Genomic DNA, 17,342 nt, shown 5'->3' with positions numbered 1-17,342 from the left:
TAATACTGTGCTATGACAATCTCAAGCTTCCCTGAGTTTCGCTGACCTAGCAAGAAGTCTGAAGTACTGAGGCCACACCCCAGTGATCCTTTCAAGGGATTAGAAGAAAGCCGTGAGAGATGCTCCACTTCTTTGTCCTTAGATTAAATCACATTGACACAATGTGGGTGGACTATTTAACCAGACATGTTTCTCCCAACCCCACCTTTCTGAGTTCAGATCATGGCAGAATTCATGCCCCACCACCCTAGATATTGAGTTTAGTGATATGTAATTATTATTAAAACCTATGTATTAAATTTTGTCATTTTGTTAATTTTTGTGGTTTTCACAGTCTTCTTTGATTAACTTTCCTAGTTTTATTAATTTATCCCCTGTGTTCTCTGGTATTTTGTCCTTCCCTTCAAACTAAAGTATTCCTTTTAGGATCCTCTACAGAGCAGTCTTACTGGTTATACATATTTTGTTAAATTTATTTTTAGTGTGTATTAGTTAGCACAGTAGCTGTGCAGCCGCCTACCCTCCATGGTACCAGATCTACTTTCCAAACAATAACGCTAACTCTTACAGGCTGTGTAGCATCTTGGCTGCTCTTTGTTCCACTTGGACAGCCCTCAGGACCAGGCTCTCCTCTCCCTTAACCATGGCTGCTGTCCTCTTCCTCTCTCCTCTCCATCACACACGTTCTTCCTTTATTCTATGGCAGCTTCTTCTTCCTTCTTCCCTCCTCATGATCCTCTCTAGCAAAGCCCTCAGAAACTCGCCTCCCCCATCTCTCTGCTGTGCAGCTGTTGGCTGTTGGCTTCATTATAATCACAGTTAACTGGGAGCAGGGTCAGTTATTTGGGGTTAACCAGTCTTGAGTTCTCCAAATTAGCATTAAAATACAAGCAGCATTAGGCCAATCCACCACAGGGATTTTTGTTTGTTTGGTTGGTTGGTTTGGTTTAATTTTCATTTACCTTTTTACTTGTTCTTTTATTTTTGGCTATTTTTTATTAATCGGTTATTTTATTTATTTACATTTCAACTGTTGTCCTGCTTTCCAGAATCCCCTCATCAAATTGACATCCCATTTCTGCTCAGCTTTGCCTATGTGACAGTGCTCCCCCACCCACACATATCCATTCCCACCTCACACCTCTAGGATCTGCCTTTGGTGGGGCTACAGGCCTCACCTTGAACCATAGAGCCATCCTTGCATACACTTTGGCTGGCAGTTTGGCCCCTGGGAGCTTGGGGATTAGGAAAAGAAGATCTGTTCAGATATTAAAGCCAATGATTGCTGCATTCTCTTCTTTTTCTGGTTATAGGTGAAATTATGTTTGTGTGCTTCTCTTTTTTTAAATTATTGAGAGAAGATTAATTTCTTGGTTTTTCTTGGGTATAGTTTAGTTCATTGTCTTGGAGTTTTCCTCCTATTAGCCTCTGTTGTGCTTTCTTACAGAAAAGAATTCTTTAAATTTGGTTTTGTCATGAAATATCCTGGTTCCTCCTTTTATGGTGATTGAGGATTATGCTGGATATAGGAGCCTGTGTCTTACCCCCATCCACTTCCCACGGAGCAGGGAGAGAAGCACCCACTAGAAATAAAAGGGAAGCCCTTGGTCCTGGCAAGAGTGAACCCCCAGTGAAAGGGATGGTTGGGGGGGAGGGCGGTAATGGGAGGAGGATGAGGAGGGGAACACCCATAGAGAAGGGGAGGGGGGGTTAGGGGGATGTTTGCCTGGAAACCCAGAAAGGTAATAACAATTGAAATGCAAATAAGAAATACCCATTTAATAAAGATGGAGAAAAAAAGAGAAAAGTGTCACACATTTAAAACAGAAGAATATGGACCCTAATTTTAAACCACAGCTCTGTCAATTAACTATATCTTTAAGGAAGCTCAGAAAATCAGGCCAAACAATATTTTCTCAGTTTATGTATCTGTAGTGTCGCATAAATAATAATGTTCGTTTCTTGCTATTGTGGAGTGAATTAAATAGTTAATATGTAATCATGGAAATTTTGAAGTACCATCCATTTTTCTGTTCATTAAATCAATCTTCCTCATTTCATTGATCAAGTATGTATGTTTTCTTTTCATAATTACATGTATAATAAAACCAGCATAAAAACCTTCGGAATTGTATAAGCTTTCACTTTAACAAATTAAATTAGTTGTTCTTTGTATTTCTGCTGAACATTTAAATGTTCTTTATATGTCCCAATGCGAGTTTATTAGGTACCTATAAACTTTAAACTCTTTGCCTGAGAGCATGAGTACTATTTAATTATATAGTAACTATACTCAGGCTGTCTTTGTATTAGAACCAATTATAACAGACTCTAAGAAAAATTACTATTGCATAAAAGTTTGTGTGTGTATGAGTGTGAGTGTCTGTGTGTGTCTGTGAGTGTGTGTGTGTGTGTGTGTGTGTGTGTGTGTGCAGCACATGACCAAACAACTTTCAGGAGCCATTTCTCTCCTTCTGTCATGTGGGTCCCAGGATGTAACCCAGATGTTTGACTTTGGCAATAAATAATATTACCCACTAAATAAATAAATAAACAAACAAAAAACAAGCCACCAATCAACTTTAAAAGTAAAGGCCAGAAGTTCACAGAATAGTAGCATTGGCCTTACCATATCCTTTCTTTGGGGTGAAAGAGCGTACCCCAAAACGGGGAGCCGCGTCTCTCGCTCCGATCGCAGGGTGGGGTGCCCCCAGGAATCACGAGGAGCCATTCTTGATGTAACAGCAAGAGGTAGCTTTATTAACGAGATCTCAGGTCTTAGCGGGATCCCGGGTCGACATGTATCTCACACAGGAGACAGAGGAATCGACCCCGAGCCTCCAGACTCGGGGGTTTATATAGGGGAGGTAAGGGGCATTCACGAGTTTGCACATGATTGGTCAATTCAAATGGTGCACAGTTACTTTCGGCACGAAATTACATCAGCAAGGAGTCCGTGCTCTCCAGCAGCTCCGCAGGCAGGTAGGGTGACTCATCTCACTCAGGGGGGTGAAGGAAGGGGAGGGGGTAGCTACGGATGGTCAGTGTCCTTGGGGCTGATAGCTGGTTTGGCAAGTCCTATCTCTGGCTCTCCCTCAGGCACGTCCCACCCTGCACATCTGGACTCTGACAAAGAGCAACCTTTATGAAACTCTAGTTCTGCACATTCGGGCTCTGACAATGAGTAACCTTTATGAAACTCTAGTTCTACAGGGGATGGGAAAATTAATGTTCTGAAATCCATGACTTTCAGGAATTGTGATATTCATGGAAATTCAATTCCTTTGCAAATGCTTCAGTTGTTGTGGCCAATTGCTAGAAAGGTCAGCTTAAGCTTGCAGGACCCCCACCATCCCTCCCCCCGACTCCACAGAAAGCTCAAAAGACACTGCCCAGAACTTACTCCACATTCCCCAGAACTACTTTCTTTGTCCATCATTTCTTTGAGATGAAAGGCCAGACTCCTTCACCCTAGTCTCTCCACAATCGACATCCCCCCTCCCAAAACACTTCTAAGACTGGAAAACATGTCTTAGGATGTATCTGCCAGACTCGGACTGAGAGAAACTAGGGCACTGGTTGTCACTACAACACTGGTGACATCACAGAGGATGCCAGAACTCTCTAGGAGACAATAGAATGTCCAAGAAGGGACAGCAGATGTCATGGGGAGCAGACTTTGCCTCCCTGCTAATGTTCTCCCTGTACTGAGCATAAGCTGAGGTGCCCTCTCCAGGAGACTTTCCCAGGGCAGAGCCACTGAGCATCTCCTGCTTCCAAAGCCAAATTTTCCTCAAGGCTTGATTATAAAATCCTTAGTAATTCCTATGCATCTAAATGAATGTTTCCTTCCAAATCCTGCCCAAAAATGTCTCATCCTAACTCAAATTATTCTCCTTCACCAATATTAGCCATTAAAAATTCCTGAGAAATAATACCAGTTTGAATATGCAGTCAAAATGTTCTCCTGTCTTATTATGTACAGGTGCTTGAAATCACATCAAGAAATAGCCTGCATGGAAGGTTGCAATGTGGGTGTGTGTTAGGGGAACACTCATGAAGCCTTGTGCTTAGCATTCAACGGTTGCCACAAAATTCCTTAGGAGGAAGACTTGAAATCATTATGGTGCTAGAAACAGTGTGGAGGCCAGTTGGCAGAGGAAAGTGAAACATTAGAGCCACCAGTGAAGGCTCCTGTTGGGCCCTACCTTGGTGTTTCCCTCCCCCCTCACTGAGCGTTTCAGCCTGCTATAGCAAGAAATTGTTTACACCTTTGACAGCTGCTCTTAGCCCCTGATTTGGGGCTGGGATTTTCCATGGCACCCTTCCTCCCCACTGAGCTTTCCTGCTTCTTGTTTTTAAGAAGCTGTTTATGCCCCTGATTGGGCTGGAATTTTCACCACACAGACTTATCCTATTTTTCTGGTTGGGGATTTTCACCTGCCTTGTTGTTTTTCCACGGCTTTTGCCTCTGGTATATAAGGAGATCTCAGTAAAGCCTTGGTGGCACTCGCTAAAAAGGGGTGACCCGTGTACGTGTTTTCTTTCAACCCCACAAACCTACACCCAATATTCACACACTGTCGGCACAGGCACTGACAATAGGTATCACAATAGAAACTAGTAACTAGATTTAACCAAACTATCACATTAATGCTGTATTTCGTGGTTTTTTTTTTTTTTTTTTTTTTTTTTTTTGCTCTCCTAGAACCTGGAAGAGGCTTGGGGTTTTCTAATCCTACTCATAATGTATTATCCTTCCCAACACTATGGGCTTTGTTCTGTTAATGCTAACAGCGCCATCCAATACCTAGGATATTTTCTACTGACATGTGTGACGTGAGACAAAACAGTCCCTGTCATCCCTCACCTGAACAAACTTCCTTAGAGGACAGTGTAGTTGGAGGGTCCTTCTTTCCTCTCCAAGATCGAGAAACATTTCCAGTCTTCAGACAAGTGTGTCAGCCATTGTCCAGTGACTGTCTTGAGATGTCCACAATGTCAGCTGAGTGTCGTCATCCAGCCTGCCCTGTAATTGTTGTCGATGATTAATAGGGTTCCAGCCCTAGGATTTAATTCAGTGCTACAGTACTTGCCAAACACGCTCAAAGCCCTAGCTGCCACCCTAGTCCTGTGTGCTCTAGAGAAAGAAAATAAAGAACCACATTGTCTATCAAGTTTCTCCTCCAATAGAAGGAGAATCTGCATCGGGTCTTTTAAGTAACTCTAAGCCCCAGCTTCCCCACAGCTCCCTCCATCAATTCCATTATTGGTGCATTTTCAGTAACGCTCACTTTATTTTTGGTGTGCAAAGAATATGCACCATGTCAGTAAAATGTGTGTTTGTGTGTGTGTGTGTGTGTGTATGTGTGTTCATCCATGAACTCACTATAAATTATTATCAAATGACCCAGAAGACCGTGGAGAAACCTGTCGATGTGCCTGCAGAATTATGTTACTACCGTTCCATGGCACCTTGCAGGGAACACTGAAATAGTGGGCCGCTTTTATAGAGCCTAAAACCAGGCTATGCATGGTTTTCGGTGAGATTGTGATGTGCAACACCACAACAGAGATCAGCAGAAGCTTCATTTATTCCATGCTGCTGTTACCAAGTGAGGCAAAGCCTCATCCCATAGAGAGTCTGGTAGGATCTGATGAAGGGCAATAAACTCAGGGTTGAAATCAAGCCTTTAGAAACAAAGAGAAAAATACAAAGTCAAGGAAAGCAAGAGCTGTCTTTTCTTCCTCTTTTTTTTTTTTTGAGATGATCCACAAGAGAGACAACCCCTTCCTCAAACTAACAATGCACAAGAGAGACAATACATGAATTAAAAATCAGAAATGAAATGAGGGACATAACAACAGACACGGAGCAAATTCCAAAATCATTAGTTCTTACTCCCGAGGACTTTACGCCAGAAAACAGAAATATTTATTTGATATTGTTGATTTTCTAGACAGATAACAATTACCAAAGTTAAATCCAGATCTGGGAAGATATCTGAAAAATACCCCTAAGAAAATAGATACACTCATTAAAGGTTTCCTATATTATATATTATATTGCTTTCTTTTTGCATGATTAAACCCCTCGAGGACATTTAGCTGTGTTATAGACAGTGTTACTTTTAAAACAAAAGAACAAAGAAAGAAATTGTGGAGTCATTGAGATACACTTCCCAGACAGGATCAAAGAAAGACTGCTGAGAGATGCAAGCAGGGACTGGAATGCTGCCCTTGAGAAGGAAATGTTTTTCTCACTTTACCTCACACTATGTTGAACTATGTCCTATTTTGTGGAAGCGGCTCTCATGCTCTCTGGGTTATGACAAGGATATTGTGATACTAGGAAGAGGGGTGATTTGCTATACAGATATTTTAAGAAGAAGGCTTTGCTTAGTCTTACTTCTTTGCCTAGTCTTGCCTCGGTTGTTCCTGGTATCATGGGAATAACGATCTTATTATATCTTGCCAAAAGGGAAAGTGAGGTAATTCATATTCATGCCTATATAAGGGTTAATAAACTTGCAGCTGCATGCAGTTGCATCTGCCTTTGCTCTGCATCCCCTGTGTCCTGGTTATTTGTGACCGTACCTGGGCCGCCAACGCACTAGATGTTTACAAGCATCACCCTTCTCACTGTCAGGTTTATTATCTTTCTTTTTTGAAATCTATGATGTGGAGGCGTATTACAGCAACAATATGAAATAGCAGGCTGGCATGTATGAAAATTGCTGTGTTTAAGCTAGGTGTGGGGACAAGTCCTCAAAACAAGCTGTTAAGATGGGAAACAAATAATGTGTTTGTTGCTGGAACTGAGTTGCATCAGCTGTGTTGCTCTGCCTGCTCAGTGTCCATTCATCCTCACTCTGTTTCTACAGAGGAACTCAAGGTTTGCCCCAGCTGCCTGTGAGCTGTGATATGGGCAGAGAAAGGCCAGGACACAGTGGTGATTTCCCACTCCTCAGTTATGCTGAATTTTCCACTACTGTACTTGTATACACAAGTACAGTGTGGTCAGTTATTATAGATATTTGTCATTTCTTACAGAGGGCAACTATGATTGACTACACCCAATTCTATAAAAAACAAAACTCAGGAAACCTGGACCTTGGCAGCAATGAATCAAGAAATATCTAGGATGGTGGGGCATGAATTCTGCCAAGCAATGAACTCAGATAGGTGGGGTTGTGTGGAAGATGTAAGGTTGAATAGCACAATCTATTCATGTTGTATCATCTTGATTTAATCTAAGGACAAAGAAGTTCAGTATCTCTGATGGCTTTCTTCTAACCCCTTGAAAGGTTCACTGGGGTTTGACCTCAGTTCTTCATTCTTCTTGCTGGGGCAGCAACACTCGGGGAAGCTTGAGATTGCCATAGGCACAGTATTAGGCTAGAAATGCTGAGTAGGTGATACTAAGTTGTTCAGATGGTGATACCCATTTCATTTGTTCTTAACGTTGACCTAAGGAAAGACAGATCAAGGTCCTTAGAATACAAAGATCATTTCCAGTTCTTTTCTACCTTTCCTGAATGAAAGACTGGTTGGCAGAGAATGGTAAAAATTCAAGAATTGGTAGATGATGCTTTGATTGAAGGGTGGGTTTCTGTGCTGGTTTTAGACAGGGTCTCAATTACCCCATCTTGTTCTCTAAGTTGCTCGTCAGGTTCACTTTGAGCTCAAATAAAGCTGCTTCCACTTTCCAACAGGTAGTCTTACAAAGGGGCCTCCAAGGACTGTGAGGACAGCATTAGCCAATGAGAATTGAGGTGTGTAACCCACAACTATAGCTTTATCTGAAAGACCCTCAGAGAGAGGAGACTCTCGCTCCAGTCCTGAGGACAATCACCACCCCATGAACACACAGGACTCAGTCTTGATGTAAAAACAAGAGGTTTACTTTGGGATACCAATGCACTGGGGCTCGACACAGTCCTCACGCAGGAGGGATGTGAGGAGGCTCAAACAACAGAAATGTACAGCTTAAATAGTCAGTTAAGATTACACAGTTTCATTAGCTCAGCTATTTCGGTGCCAAGGATAACTAGGCAGATGTTTCTCGTCCTGGAATTCCTGGGATAAGGCCGTAACAACATCAATGCAGCTATTTCAGTATGAAGGACGTCTGACTTGATATATGTTTTCTTATCCTGGGGTTCCCAGGATAAGGAACAAGGATATCTGTCTTGGCAGGTGTTTCTCTTCTGGAGTTCCCAGGACAAGGCTATAGCGATGTCAGCCTATAGCACAGCTGCATTCAGTACCAAGGACATCTCACTTCTATAGTGGTCAGTCAGCTTCCCAGAGATGTTTCCTGTCTTGTAATTGCCCTGCAGTAAATATGTTCTATACCCTCTGTTCTTATGGTCAGGCAGCTTCCTAGAGAGTGGGTGGGAATGTGCTTTCTGTACTTTCTGCTCTATTGTCTAATGTCAAGGGTCTAAGCGAGGGCCAGCTTAAATTATTCTCATTCTTAAGAAATGGCTGTACTGATATATAAATGGGGATCTTTCATATCCACTTTCTTCCAAGTCTACCAGCCATCTCAGATTTTGCTGTAATATGCCTGACAATCAAGGACACAGAAAAATAACTTGATACACAGCAAGGACATTGTGATCATATCCTGTGTCGTTATGTATATTCTGGATGAGGTTTGTTAAAATGACAATATTGCACAAAGCTTTATGTAGGACCCATCAAATTAAGGGTCACTATGCACCGTCACAGCTAAAATGGCCTGGTCAGAAGTGACCACTGGATCACTCTTCTGTAACTTCACATGAGAGGCTCGTGCTTTTTGTGTTTTTGTATTTTTTCTGTATTTTTCTTATTTATTTATTTATTTATTTATTGCTTTATATGTTGTCCGGAAGATAGTTCAAGTCATGGATCTGCCCCCAAAATTTGAGCTTTGCTACTAATACTTTAGTGTATGCATTCAATAAAATAATTTGGTTTTTTTTTTTTTAGTACGATAGATGCTTTTGTGTTTTGTGGGGTGATCCATGAAACAGAAGTGAAGATGCTTGTTTCTTATTCTGTCCACTGAGTTATGTCTCTAAGCTTGTCCTACTCCTTTGGCTGCACCCCCCCACACACACACACACACACATCTGCTGACTATTTCATTTTTCAGATGAAATCACACATTATAGCTTAGAGAAGCCTGTAAGCAATCCTGCTTTGGTAACTTAAGTGCAAAGAGGAGAGCCCCACACTCAGCCTGAGGGTGCATTCACTGGTGAATCCAATATTTCAGTTTCCTCTGCTAACAGATCACCACATTGTTGCCAGGACCATAATGAATGCAATTCTTTCTCCTAAGGAATCTGGTGGCAACTGTCAAATGTTAAGCACAAAGCTTCAGGTTGTACCTATAACACACACCCACATCGCAACCTACCCTACAGGCTATTTCTGCGTGTGATTTCATGCACCTGCACATGATGAGACAGGAGAACTCTTTGGCTACTTATAGGAACTGGTGTGATTTCTCAGTAATCTTTAATGGGTAATATTGCTGACTGAGGAGAATTTGAGGTAGGATGAAACATTTCTGTGCAGGGATTGGGGAGGAAGCACTCATTTAGATACATAGCAATGACTTAGGTTTTTCCAATCAAGCCTAGAGCCAAATTTGGCTTTGGAAGCATGTGGTGCTCAGTGGCTATTCCACAGGGAAGTCTCCTGAAAAGGGCACATCAGATTTTGCTCAGTACAGGGAGAACATTAGCAAGGAGGCAAAGTCTGTTCTCCGTGACATCAGCAGTCCCTTCGTGGACATTCTATTGTCTCCTAGAGAGACCTTGGAATCCCTGTGATGTCACCAGTATCGTTGTGACAACCAATTCCCTGCTTTTTCTCTTAGTGTCCAAAGGATATATCCACAGACATGTTTGCCCGTCTTTGTAGGCGCTTTGGGAGAGTTGATGTTGATAGAGAAGAGTCTAGAGTGAAGCAAACGAAACCTAAAGGTAATGATGGACACAGGACATGGGGAATGTGGAGTAAGTTCTGGGCAGTGTATGTTGAGCTTCCTGTCAGGGGTGTGTGTGGGGGTCTTCTGCTGGCCTTTTTAGTAATGTGCCACAACCACTGGAACATCTCCACAGATATTGAATCCCATGATTATCACAATTCCTGAAAGTCAAGGTTTTCACATCATTAGTTTCTCCATAACCACATGGAGGATATGGCAATGCCTATGATATTATTGGGTGAACTTCTAGTCTTTATTTTTACAGTGCATTCGGTGTGTTAAATTGATATAATAACACCATCAGGAGCCATGGATGGTATAACTTTTCTGAATTAAACAGGGCATCAATGTACTTCACTTTCATTGCTTCTTTAAATTCAGTGTCTATCTGACAGTAGTAAGAGGGAGAGAACTGTGCTCCTGGCCATGACCTTATATTATTAGAACTCCTCTGACTACCTCTGGCTGACGGGGCCAATCTTACCTTCATTTATTAGAGGTTCTGTGTGGCAGATATTTTTCTACAGTAGCCAAACTATATAGAGCAGGTAGAGAAAGAGCCTGTAACCTAATGGCACTTCTGGGCATTTGTCATTTCTATAGGGGGAATTAATAAGTCTGTTGACCATGTCCTCCCCCTACATGACTTTTTAATGCAAAGTTATTGGACTAGAGTAACAGTGTAGGATATGTGAGTATCCCTCATCAATCAAGTCATTGTGGATGCTGAATTGATGATCTGACTTCTGAAACCAGAGGGGTGAGGGTCCTGAAACCAGGTTGTAGTCTGCGTTCCTGATAATAATCCTGGCGAAGGCATCTCTCTGGTACTTGTAAGCCTGTGTGGGCGGGCATAGGGAACACCTGGCTGCTTACATCTCTTGGTCTCTATATAGTAGTGGGGGAACTGTGATCCACTTAGGATGCCTCTTACACATAGACCAAACTCTTTGCAGTGACACTGGCTTCCAAGCATGTTCTCCTGTTTGGACCTCACTGTGGTCTGTGTATGCTCTATGCATTCGCCCCATGTGGGTTCACTCGTGTTCTTCTACCTACAGAGGCCTGCAGACAGACGTCATCCCCTGAAAATGTCCTAAACAAGGTGCAGGCCAACGAGGAAGAGGATAGACTGAATAGAGAACTGGAGCTAACTACCAAGGAGAGAAATGAGCTGACAGATCGCCTCCTTTATGTGACAGGTGGATCCATGAGCAAGAGGTATGCATTGCTCCAAACAAACGACCTTGTTCTAAACCTCATCTCCCATAGAGAGGAGATTCAGAACCTGACCCTTACTGAGGAGTGAGTTTGGAAATGGACTCTCTGATTCCTCCTGTTGAAAATCTGAACTTGTGATCTGAGTGAAGAATTCAGGGATAAAGTCACTGGAGCATGAGTTCCCAGTGTACAATTGGAAAGCCCTTGACAGGTGGTAGCTTTGCAAGGTTCTAGGTGCTGTGAGTTTGTGGACAGTGTTTGTACTTGCTAGGAAGGTGACTGAATGCTATCATCTCCTGGCAGCACCCTTAGATAACAGGTCCCACATTGTTCATCTCCATGCTTAACTAGAAGGCCTGAGGCTCAGGCCTGTTCCTTCTTGTCTGTGTGCCTTACACTCTGAGACAGTAATGGTGCATGCATTTCTACTGATTCTCATTGTGCTCTTTCCATATTTGTCTCTCTTTCTCATTCTCTGAGTCTGTTTACTTTTCTTTTCTTGTGGGTGTGTCCCAGTTTGTGTGTCTGTGTGTGCACAGGTCTGCATGCATATGCACAGCCTTTATATGTTTCTATGTCCCTCCACACTTGGAATTTAGGGGTCTGTTTTTGACCTCAGGATTTACCTGTATAATAGTTTCATGGAGGTGTAAGTGCTTTATTTTGGAAGCCCCACTTTCAACAGCACAGTTCTTTGCCTGTGTGGTCACATTTGTCTATACATTTGTATGCCTTGGGCAGATTATAAGTTTGTGGCAATATCCGGTCTCATCTCCAGAATTATGTGTACTGTCTGCCTCTAGAATATTAGTTATTCGGCTTGTAGCATTCCACTTGTCAAAACAGGAAAAATGAAATCAGAGGTTTCTGGATGTGTGTGTGTGTGTGTGTGTGTGTGTGTGTGTGTGTGTGTGTGTGGTTGGGTAAGCTCTGTGGCCTAGGCTCTTGACAGCATAACAGGTTTGAATGCAGATCCAGCCCTCCTGATTGAAAAAGTGAGCCAGGGGACCCTTTATCTGGGTGCTTAGATTCTGTTGTCCTGGGCACACAATTCCAAGTTTCTGAAGCTGAAGAAGATCCAAATATGTACAATTCAGAAAGTGTCCTTCCAGGGCTGGGGTAGTACAGGACACAGCCTGAGTTCATATAATCTTAAACCTCGATGTTCATTGGGTTCTATCTTCCTGGTGCCAGCCCCTACTTCAGGCCAAATCCATTTTATGAAAACTTGAAGATAAAGGAGAAAGAGGTCATGTCATTACTGCATAACTTAGACACAAAGAACATTGAACATCGTGAGAAATTTCAGGAGCTCAAGAAGGAGATTAACTTCTATCGGTAAGTACTGGTCAGAAGGGCCCATCACTTGTAGAATATCCATTGCTGCCTCTCTTTGTTCTGGACTGGAGAGCCTGCAGCTCTGTGTCCATCTCTTCTGTTGTTTGAATATCACTGTGCCGTGGGTCTTTTGGACTCAGTTTCAGTTCCATAAGAGACTGTTACTTATCACCACAGTGTCTATGCATCTTTAGAAGGCTCTGGATAGAACTACACTGATTCAGGCATCAGAGTGTTATTAGGCCGACCTGGGCCTCTGGGGTCATACCAGGTTTAACAAAGCTCAATGTGTGGACCACATGGTTTGCATGACCTCCCTTGGTTCTACTGTCCTCTTGTGGTTATTTGCTGCCTACTAATTGATGTTGCCCCGATGCATTGGGCTCTCATGGGTAGTTGTAGATCCCTTGTTCTTTTGGACAGACATGGACTCTTATTCATGCTTGGGTCACAGAAACAATTTATTCTTCCCTGGATTGGCCGTTTGCTGTTTGTGGAGCAGCCTTACATGTATGGAGATGTATTCTATGAAGTCTTTATGGGTATCTGGGTCCTGGTGGACTTTGTGGGATTTGGCAGTTGGAATGGGAGGAAAAGGTTTCAGGATCTTACTATGCAGAGTGTGTTTCCAGCAACCTGCACAGCCGGCTCCTGATGGACCAGGCATGTATGAAGAAGAAGTTGGTCACATTGAAGCAGGAGTGCAAGGAGTTACAGCGATATTTGTTTGAGTTGAACCCGAATGATGAAGACGAACAGGAGAAGACCAGCAACCTCCAGACCCAGCAAAATGTGGTAGGAACAAGCAGCTGAGTCAGATTAACAAAGTCTGATACCATTTGCCTATTGGATACATCTTTGCTTCCCCTATCACCTTTCTAATCTCCCCACACCCAGTCAGTCACCCACCTCATGTGATAGAGTTATTCATTGCTCTGTCTATGCACAAGTATTCTGGGATGTTAACCACTCTTCAGAAACTGAATTATGGGCAATTATACTTCTCTGCCCTTTTTGAAACTGCAGTCCAGAAATGGTGACAGAGGAATAACATATCACATGACTGCATCTCCCTGTCATAGATTGGATGCTATGAAGAGTTTTGAACGAGTTCTTGGTCGTGTGACAAAGGTCATACAGGGGTCATGTGATGGTTGGAAGCACCTTGTAGGGATAAGAACCAAGTGCAAATGGCAAATGAGTCCTGGTCATTGGCTTTGATCTGGGTATCATGTGGCCTTCTCCTTTCTTCCTGCACCCCAATTAGGTCTCTCCCCATTTCCCCATTCTTGGTTTGCACTGGTAGAGTCTGAGGAGCAGCTTGTTCTCCCACAGGACTGTGAGGGTTGCTGGTGATGTTCCCAGCCTGCAGAGATATCAGCAATGATTTCAGTGAAAAGATCAGTGCTGTCTGTCCAATGCATCTGAAGGGACAGAAGGCAGCAACTTGACAGCTGGTATGCGTGTCCCCACCAAATCAGTGTCTTAATAGCTGCCTTCTCCTCCCAGGTCTCAGAAACTGCAGGAGACATGGAATAGGACGGATCCCAGGAAGACAGCTCCCTGAATAGTGAGTTTCTCTGTCAGGAGTCCCCTGCTGACGACAATCCTCAACAGTCAAAGACTTTTTGTGGGTGAATATTCTTCTTCTCAGTTAATTTCCTCAATGTTTAGACCCTAAATTTATGTATCCGTATGTCAGCCTGTCTCATTGAGGTCTTTCTCCTCTCTCATACCGACAACACCATTTGAGAGACATCTGAGGGGACTGCCTTGACATCTCGTGTCCTAGAGGAGAAACAGGACTACAACTGTGTTTCTAAATGTTCATTAAGAAAATGCTGTTAAGAAATGTTTTTGGTTATGATATTCATTGAAGTTTTCTTTTTGTTATTTCATAGTTATATATTCTTGTTACTGTTTTTCATTTTTTATACCATTTTAGTTGTTCATTTTATGCCTGTTTTTTGTACATTGTATTTCTTATGAATAAAAATTGATTTGTAACTCTTGACTCTTAAGACCATCTTATTCAAGGGTCCTTTCCCCTTCTGTAGACTTAGAACTGACAGCTGGATATGGATCTTTGCATGGTCCAGGGAGCATGGGTAAACAGGGAATTCAAAGCCACCAAGGGGTACACAGGGTGATAGTGTCTTTTGTGTGGATAATGCGACTTTTTTATGGACACACACTTTATGATGTAATCACTGCCATACTGTATCCATGCTGTCATGTGTTCTGATCATCCTAGTCTATATTAGTCTACAACACACATTCCTTATTGACTGTGTGCACCAGATATTGAGTAACACACACTCATGCCTGTAGAGCTGCAGAAAAAATGACAACTTTCACAAAGGAATATAGAATAATCCTAATCGAGAACCATGTGCCTCAGTTTTTCTTACAATACAGCATTAGTATTAAACCACAAAGATAATGACCATCAACGTCATTTTGGGAAATAGGTTTTTATAGGTGCTGTTTCACTTGATCATTCATATGCTGTGTTTTTTATTGTTGCTGATTATATTTATTTTTATCATTGAACTGAATGGATCTTTTTTTTTCAAATGTATGTCTGGGCCACTCCTGAGTGCATTTCCCTCATGATCCAGAAGAGGGAATAGCACTCCCCATTGTAGATGATTGTTCGGGACCATGTGGTTCTTCTGAGAGAGCAGCAGATGCTCTAACCTGTGAGTCATCACCACAGGTCCTGTAGGTAGCTTTTGTCCTTCCAGGGCATGTGCTGTACTAGGTGGACACGATCACCTTCAATTAAGGAGAGAGATCTCAGGAGATGTGTATGTATAGGTGGTTGAGCAGTGCCTGCTCAATGTGGTAGCCTGCTAGGCATCCACACCGGGCTCTGGTGCCTCCACTGCTCATTGTGCATTCAGGATCATCCTCCAGCATCACTCAGTTTCAATTCCAAACAGATCTTTCACTTACTATCAATGATTATATACATTAAGCACATCTGATAAAATACAGAAGAGACTAGACTCCTTCTACAGGCCAATTTAGCATCATGAATTCTTTTGATAGAAAGCAAGATAATTATCTTAATCTATGCAGGTCAGGGAGGACCTCAAGAGCATCCATAGTGAATGCAGACTGCAGCTGTGAACACATGTTTCTTTTGCAGAGCACGTCTGTGCCAGCCCAGAGCTTAGGTGGGACAGTTCATGTTTCACCTTTTACATGGAAATCTGTGATTGTATTGAGAAAGTATATGTTCCACGTGACTCATTTCCAATTTATGGAATTAAACTGACTTACTGTGAGTGGAGGTGACTCCGAGAGATAAAGTGAAGAGAACAATCCAGTATGTCTGCAAACAGATGCTGTCTCATTAGGGCTTTTCAATGCTCAGCAGCTGGAGAAGCAAGGGAGAGGCATTGGTGACTCTCAAGCTTAGGTCCTCTAGTCATTATAAGCTGAGCATGACACAAAAAGGGTCATAGGCATCACACTAGAATCTAGTAACTAGATTTAACCAACCTATCACATTAATGCTGTGTTTGGTGGTATTTTTTGCCCTCTTAGGACCTGGAAGAGGCTTGGGGTTTTCTAATCCGACTCATAATTTATTATCCTTCCCAACACTATGGGCTGTGTTCTGTTAATGCTAACAGCGGCATCCAATACCTAGGATATTTTCTACTGACATGTGTGACGTGAGACAAAACAGTCCCTGTCATCCCTCACCTGAATAAACTTCCTTAGAGGACAGTGTAGTTGGAGGGTCCTTCTTTCCTCTCCTAGATCGAGAAACATTTCCAGTCTCCAGACAAGTGTGTCAGCCATTGTCCAGTGACTGTCTTCAGATGTCCACATTGTCAGCTGAGTGAGGGCAGGGCAGGGCAGGGCAGGGCAGGGCAGGGGTTTGGGGCAGGGCAGGGCAGGGCAGGGCAGGGCAGGGCAGGGCAGGGCAGGGGATTGGGGCAGAGTCCATGAGATGTCAGTAGGCAACAGGCCAGCTGGGGCTAGTGTGGGTACAGGGCTTCTAGTGTGGGTGTGAGAGGAGGAAATTAGGAATGGTCAGATTCTGATGCAGCACATAGGCGGGAAGGAGCTTAGACCATCTCAGTGCCATATAGGGACATTGTAGACCCTGATGGGCAGTGTGGGGATGGTAGGGTCCCATATACTGCTCTCTGCAGGTGTCAGGAGAGCATACAGTGGCTCTGTCACACTTATGACAATCAGGCAGGCACTGGGTGCAAGTGAGAATCATGGGACAAACCCTGTGTGCAGCCTGGTTTTGGGACATTCCCAGGTGCACCATGGACTGCAAATTAAAGGCAAAGGACACAGGGAAGCCAGCAATTCCCATGCACAGGACATAAATACCTGTAGATCTTTCTAGAATTTCCATAGACTATCTGTCACTAGTTTTCATTATAGAAGGAACCAACCTTCTGCCCTCTACTTCAACTTGGTGAGACAGCTATTCTAACTCCAGCAGGAAGGCCTCAGGGAAGACAGTAAGAACTCGCAGGTGACCCCTTTTACTATTGAAACAGGGTCTTCCTATGGAGCCCAGAGTGGCCGTAGGGTCCTAATGCTCCTGCCTCACAGTGACTAGAATTCCAATCCACCCTCAAGAGCAGTTGATTCATTGCTAGATCAGACTAAGGACATGTGAGGCCCCAGGGTGCTAGTAAGTTTCTCCAGCCTAAATTACAACCTGAGTCGGTGCTGCTATTTGGGACACCGCCTGATGCCCAGTGACATCACACCTTGGAACTCTTTGTCAAACATAAGCTGTTATGGGAATGAAGTA

General features: G+C 43.1%; 2 protein-coding genes across 4 annotated transcripts in view; one reads left to right on the top strand and one right to left on the bottom strand.

Moving 5' to 3' along the window:
- LOC134483152 (uncharacterized) overlaps positions 1-17,342 on the bottom strand; it is a 757,250-nt gene that overhangs the window by 59,447 nt on the left and 680,461 nt on the right. The window lies entirely within an intron of this gene.
- Positions 9,854-14,536, top strand: LOC134483386 (disks large homolog 5-like). Its single transcript, XM_063278673.1, has 5 exons — positions 9,854-9,983; positions 11,050-11,209; positions 12,404-12,547; positions 13,180-13,342; positions 14,057-14,536. The coding sequence occupies exons 1-5, from the start codon at positions 9,902-9,904 to the stop codon at positions 14,084-14,086; spliced, it is 579 nt and encodes a 192-aa protein (XP_063134743.1). The 5' UTR covers positions 9,854-9,901; the 3' UTR covers positions 14,087-14,536.

This window comes from Rattus norvegicus, chromosome 19 (genome assembly GCF_036323735.1).
Source record: "Rattus norvegicus strain BN/NHsdMcwi chromosome 19, GRCr8, whole genome shotgun sequence".
Lineage (NCBI taxonomy): Eukaryota > Metazoa > Chordata > Mammalia > Rodentia > Muridae > Rattus > Rattus norvegicus.
This window is presented reverse-complemented; position numbering and strand designations above follow the sequence as displayed.